We start from the raw sequence: 6,946 nt of genomic DNA on the forward strand, positions 1-6,946 counted from the left end.
AATGTTTGATAACTCAAACATTTCATTTAAATGTTAACATGAATAAACACAAAATAGCCAAGCATATAAACAAGGTTTAAGACCTGAATTCTTTTTTTGGAAAATGACTTATAAGGTAAACATTGAAAGTTACACATTTTAAAGTGCTTTTGCTTAAAATCTTGAACACTCATTATCTTTAGAATATTTTCCAAATAGATTTGGTTAAAAAAAAATTTCAAGTTAATAGATGTGAAAATATAACCAAGAAGTAAGAAAAAATTAAATTTTTTCATAAATTTATCAAATTACTTGTTTTTCAAAACTCACATTATATTTCTAAAACACTACTTCCATTTGCACGAGTCATTAGCTTTCATAAGGAGTGCTTTTATATAAAATCTGTAAACTGTAAACCATAACATTTCTTCATTATTAGCATATTCAGGTCCATTAAATCTATTATAAATGCATAGTCTACTGATTAATATTTTAATTGTAGCTTCGGATTCTTGGTGTAGATCTAGGAAATATTTATGAAGATTTTAAAGTATGGGTTTAGGCATTTCAGAATAAATCCTTGACCTGTTATAACTTTTTAACCATAAAAAGTGTACACTGGGGCTTCCCTGGTGGCGCAGTGGTTGAGAGTCCGCCTGCCGATGCTGGGGACACGGGTTCGTGCCCTGGTCCGGGAAGATCCCACATGCCGCGGAGCGGCTGGGCCCGTGAGCCATGGCCGCTGAGCCTGCGCGTCCGGAGCCTGCGCTCCGCAACGGGAGACGCCACAACAGTGAGAGGCCCGCATTCTGCAAAAAAAAAAAAAAAAAAAAAAAGGGTACACTCAAGATCAACTTAGTAAAGCTACTAATAAAATTGCAATGTTGTATACTCAGCAAAAGAGGCAGAAACATTTAAAAATTATAGCTATTTCATTTAACTATTTTTGTAGGAATTTCAATTCTAATTATTAACTTTAAAAAAGTATTCACTTTTATCTAGAGTACTTTTTTCTTTATAGTATTCATATTTTCACAGCAGCTTAAAAATTTAAGTGCACACTAATTGTCAAAGGTTTGCTTTGCATTTATATTTCTGTATTTTTGGTAATAAAATAGAACATAGTAAAACATGTTATATTCTCTTAAATGTTTCTTTTCATTGATTCTTTTCAGCAAATATGAAATGATAAAATCTCTTTAATTGTGACATTGAATGCTATTACTTAAAAAGATTCTTATCAAAGTTAGCAATAATTTTATTCTAATAATGTCTTACTTTATCTTATAATTTTAGACATGGCTTAGAAATGCTTAGTCTTTCCACTTAAAAGAACAAAATGAGTTTTGTAAACTTACATGATTTAAAATAGGCATGTTCAAATTAAAATGTTTTTTGAAAAAGATAATGAAAAGTTTGAGGTCAAATACAAGATAGTAGAGAAAAGGAAGTTTTATAACTCTAGTTAACATAATTATTTTCATCTCTGAGACATATCTTTCAATTATTTGTATATTCCCTGTTGACATTCCCACTTCCTCAACAATCATGTCATTTAAATTTTCTTTTATTAAGCATCCAATTCTCTTTTGATATTTATAGAAGGATTTGATTTTGTGATAGTTTCTCTCTTGCTTCTGTACCAAAACAGATCACGGTACTGAAAGAACGGATAAATAAAAGACATTTTCACGTAAACACAATGACTAAGTAAATCTTTTAAAACACCCAATTACATTATTTCTTCCCCTCTGTCCAGAAATGGTACAGGTCAGAGCAGCAGAAAGAGTAGAGGTGAAAAATAAACAGATGAAACTAAATATGGTGTTTTTATCAGTGAAAAGTAATAGCTTTATCTCTGGAATACAGTCCAAAGCAATAAGATGCAGAACTTTCAGTATGTCTTGTGTGAGCTCACATTCATCCCTTTGGCACCACTGTCAGTTCCTTCTAAGGCTAGGGTCTACATTTTCCAGAATCCCCTTCTCTGTGTGGTTCTGGGTTAGAGTTCACCAATGAAAAAAACTTTCTACAGAGTTAGAAGATGGAAATGAATAGGAAGCCATTATTTTTTCAGAGGTGTTTGCAGCTAGATGCTTGGAAACAGGCTGACATCTTCATTCTCAATCTCTGACCTTCAGCAGCTGCTTTCCTGACCTCTACCCTATCCTCCCCCATCTCTACCCCAGCTCTTCCAGCAGTCCTGAGAGTCCCTAATTCTGCATTAACACTTTATATCTGGATACATCAAATGGCTTCTGTTATGCTGACTGATCCCTGATGATAAAGACACCATCACAGTAAGGACTGGGAAAATATTCAGTTTATTAAATTTTGTGAATGTCAGGAATATCAGAAACATCTTTTCAATATGTAAATATCAAATCACATTTCAAAGTAAATATTTGATTATCTGAATTTCTTCTTTGCTTTTCTCTAACAACTAAGACCAGTCTGTATTTATTAGTTTCTTCGGCCTTTAAAATAGCTTTAAAAATGATGTTCAAATAAACTTCAATTAGTTAACTTCAATTTTTTCTGAATAAAAATTTCCATTCCTATACTTGATATTACTCAATGGTGTTTTATCTGTAGTAGGAAGAAGGAAATCAAGTTTCAAAGAATATTAAAAAACCAGTTAACTCTGACTCATTATTTGCTACCTCCTTCCCCCTGACATGATACATAAAGCTCTTTCAGCTTCTCTGTTTGCCACTAGAGACTAAGTACTGCTTTCATAAAACTGAGATCTAATCAAGATCATATTTAAATGTCAAAACAGTTGTGACTGAATGGAGCTTGGATACTACATGACTCCATCTTGGCAGAGTTACATTCAAGAAACATCCGTGCTCAATAAAACCAAATAAAATTTTTTATATCCTTCAGCAAACGACTTTTGATATTCATAACACATTGCAACATCTCTCTCAAGTCTCTTTGCCCATCCTTGTTCTTCTCCACCTCTCTCTATTCCTCTATTTAATGCAACTACCAACAAACTTACATAGTATTTTCTACATACCAGGCACTGTTCTAGGTACTTCACATATATTAGCATATTTAATCCTTACAACAACCCCATGATAGGTGTTACTCTTAGCTCCATATTACAGATGAAAAAAATTAAGGGTCAGAGTGGCGTACCTTGCCCGGGGTCACAGAGCAAACAAGTGGCAGGGATATGGTAAGCACACTTAGAAGCTAGGCAGCAAGTTATGAAACCTCTCAAAGCTGTTCATCAGCCCACCCTCTTTAGCACCATCCTTCCCCATTTCCTCTTTCTTTGTGTCTTTTGTTTCTAGCCAGTAATTCTTGGTCTCTTTTATTGAAATTCTAGCAATCCATAAGAACTTGGGAGAGCAGGTTATAGTAAAGCAGGACTTGTGGTCCTTGGGCTAGTCTTTTTGTTTTGTTTTCCTTCTCCTTCCCCATGACCTTCTGTTCTTTCTTTCCATAATATGGTTCTCAGAAGCAACATTAATGAGGATGAGGATGATCTGCTATTAATCACATGAGGAAGGATCCAGGCAGTAAAGAAATGCATAAAAATAGAATATAGAGAAGTAACCTAGTTTAGTCTGTCAAAGTGGATTTAAAAACTTTTGAGGTCATAGGGTTTTCTGTGCCATAAAAATCTCAAAATAAAATAAATTATATTTAGGCTGCCTTCAAACCCAGGTAACTCAAACTTTTATATTATTTTTCTCAACAATAGCTGATCAAATAGTTGCTCAATAACTTTTGTTTCCTAGTTTTCAAACCATAGTACTATTATAATCTTGTTTTTTTCAAAATGTGGGACATATCCTTCCAGGATGAACACCAGTGCTAGAAGAAAAACATATATATACATCCACTTTGCCTCTAAGCCAGACTGATTCAGTATCTTGCTTCAGGAAGAAAATTCCTTATCATTTTCCAAAATATAATACTCCAGCATACTTTGATATTCATGACCCTTGGGTTTTTTTAAGTGCTAAATAGCATATAATTATTTTTTTTAAGATTTTTTTTTTTGATGTGGGCCATTTTTAAAGTCTTTATTGAATTTATTACAATATTGTTTCTGTTTGTTGTTTTGGTTTTTTGGCCACAAGACGTGGGATCTTAGCTCCCTGACCAGGGATGGAACCTGCATCCCCTTCACTGGAAGGCGAAGTCTTAACCAGTGGACCACCAGGGAAGTCCCTATAATTGCTTTTTAAATTAAATCTAATACTGATTAACTTTAAGAAATTTTTGGAGAGTTCTGCTGCAATTGGTTTTTTTTTTTTTTTTTTTTTGTGATCGTTAGAGTCACCCTGGCATATGTAGGAATTAGGTCTGAAAAAATATCTTGGCTATTGATATTTAGAAATTTAAGATTGGAGACCTAAAAAATTCAGTTTCATTTTATTAAGTACCGATATGATCACAGAAACAGGCTCCGGACGTGCAGGCTCAGCGACCATGGCTCACGGGCCCAGCCGCTCCGCGGCATGTGGGATCCTCCCGGACCAGGGCTCGAACCCATGTCCCCTGCATCGGCAGGCGGACTCTCAACCACTGCACCACCAGGGAAGACCCGCAGAAACTTTTAAAATAGATGTTTACATAGCACTGGCCTTGTTAAGTGTGGGGCAACTTCAGAAACTGCAAGAAAGCCTTTCTTCTTCCTTTGCTTTCTTGATTTTCCAAATACAAATAAATCCTAATTGTAATGATATGAAGAGTTTTTTATTGCTTTCCCTGAAATGGATTTTAATAGGGAGTAAATGAAGAGAGAACTACTATCAGGGAAAAGAATGAGGATATTCAAGGCTTCAGTGGCATATGATCCACTGAAAATGTTTAGAAACACGCACTCACCAAAATCAATGAAGTCGTGATTCATTGATATGAAAGTGGGGAATTTTTTTTAAAGGGTGAAGGTGGTCTTTTTACCTAGTATTTGACCAAATATAAATTATTGGTGTCTTAAATCCATATTGTGAGATATTTGCTTTCTTTCAGCTCTCGTGCCATGATATATTGCATTATGTTTTTTTTTTTTTTTTGTGGTATGCGGGCCTCCCTCTGTTGTGGCCTCTCCCGTTGCGGAGCACAGGCTCCGGACGCGCAGGCCCAGCGGCCACGGCTCACGGGCCCAGCCGCTCCGCGGCATGTGGGATCCTCCCAGACCGGGGCGCGAACACGGTTCCCCTGCATCGGCAGGCGGACGCGCAACCACTGCGCCACCAGGGAAGCCCTTGCATTATGTTTGATGGTGGTTATCTACACACTGAAATTCCTTAAGTGCACATCAAAATTTTGAATAATAAGATAACACTAAAATGACACAAGAATGATATTACTTTTAGTTTTGGAGGCAAATAGTAAAATCTTGTATGTTTTCTATTTTGGAAGTAAAAGAAAATAAAACATTAACAGATAGGTAAAAATCACTAAGTAGAATATCTGAGTAGATGGCATATGTCGACATCTAACATATACTTTGTTTAATATGTAAAATACCTGTATTTTCTTTTCACATTTGACTCCAGTATATCCAGTGCGGCAAGAACATATGTTGGGGAGTATGCATCTGCCTCCATAAAGACACTTTTGATAGCAGATTGCTGCAATACACAAGTTTTTACAGTTACCACCTTTTGACACAAATGCTTGTGACATATTCTATTCCAGTGGTCTGAAGCCATTCAGAAACTTGACTATAAAAATAGTCATAAGAATCTATGAATAACCAATTGCACTCCTGTATTTCTGCAGCCAGAAATGCAAGACACACATACATACACATATCAAAAGACAAAACACCCCCAAACTCAACACAACAGTTTCAATATTTTATAAAGATATAATTAAAGCAAACAAAATTTTCATTGGCTACATTTTAAAGTATTTAAAATATATCTTTTTGTTTTCTATAGAGAGAAGATTCAAATCAGTAATATAAGATAGCATTCATAATTTGCTTTTTAATAAAAAATTTTTAGCAAAAATTTAAAAGGGACAATTCAGTATCGACCAATGTATGGAAAAACAGACAATTTTATATACTATCAATGGACATTTAATGTGAAACAACTCTATTGGAAGTTTCCTAAAGATGTACTAGAAATTTCTTCTTTAAAATCTCTCCCTATGCAATTTTTAAATACCTGTATGTATTTATCTTTTGTCTTATTTTTCTTTCTTTCTTTCTTTCTTTCTTTCTTTCTGTCTATCTACCTACCCACCTACAGAGAAAAATGCTTATAGTAGTAATAATTTGTAAATAACAGAAAAATTCAATATGAGAGGAGAGATCAAGTGAATTATAGTATTTATATTATGGAATTTAATATATCATTTAAAATTACATCTTTAAGGACATGGAAATGCTTTTAAGTAATATTGACTAAAAACAGGAATATACAATTATATACAATAGTTATTTTTTCATTGGAGAGGTATCTGTTTCAAGAGCTCATATTGGAAGCTTGCATAATTCAAGAATAATATTCCCTTTAATATAAATGCAACATTGAAAGGTATGTTTTCATCAGAGCTATTGTGTATGGCTGAGCAGGTTATGTAATGCACAAGCTTCCACAGCTAAGGAAGCACTGTTCATATCACAGACATCATAGATTCAAATATTTATTACAACATTCTTCCAGAAGATGGCAGTAAGACATCTTGTATAAATAACGTCATCAATATTTAGACTGTTTCCAGACAGATGGAAGTAAAGCATTTTGAGGAAGTGGACTTCAAAAAATTCACATAGGGCTTCCCTGGTGGCGCAGTGGTTGAGAGTCCGCCTGCCGATGCAGGGGACGCGGGTTCGTGCCCCGGTCCGGGAGGATCCCACATGCCGCGGAGCGGCTGGGCCCGTGAGCCATGGCCGCTGGGCCTGCGCGTCCGGCGCCCGTGCCCCGCAGCGGGAGAGGCCACGGCGGTGAGAGGCCCGCGTACCGCAAAAAAAAAAAAAAAAATTCAC

At 35.4% G+C, this 6,946-nt stretch overlaps 1 protein-coding gene across 1 annotated transcript in view; it reads right to left on the reverse strand.

Annotated features, from left to right (window-relative positions):
- VWDE (von Willebrand factor D and EGF domains) overlaps positions 1-6,946 on the reverse strand; it is an 87,230-nt gene that overhangs the window by 35,740 nt on the left and 44,544 nt on the right. The window contains 1 exon segment of the mRNA XM_024131496.1: positions 5,476-5,579. Within this exon segment, the coding sequence (XP_023987264.1) occupies positions 5,476-5,579 (104 nt within the window).

The sequence above is a fragment of the Physeter macrocephalus genome, chromosome 5 (genome assembly GCF_002837175.3).
Source record: "Physeter macrocephalus isolate SW-GA chromosome 5, ASM283717v5, whole genome shotgun sequence".
Lineage (NCBI taxonomy): Eukaryota > Metazoa > Chordata > Mammalia > Artiodactyla > Physeteridae > Physeter > Physeter macrocephalus.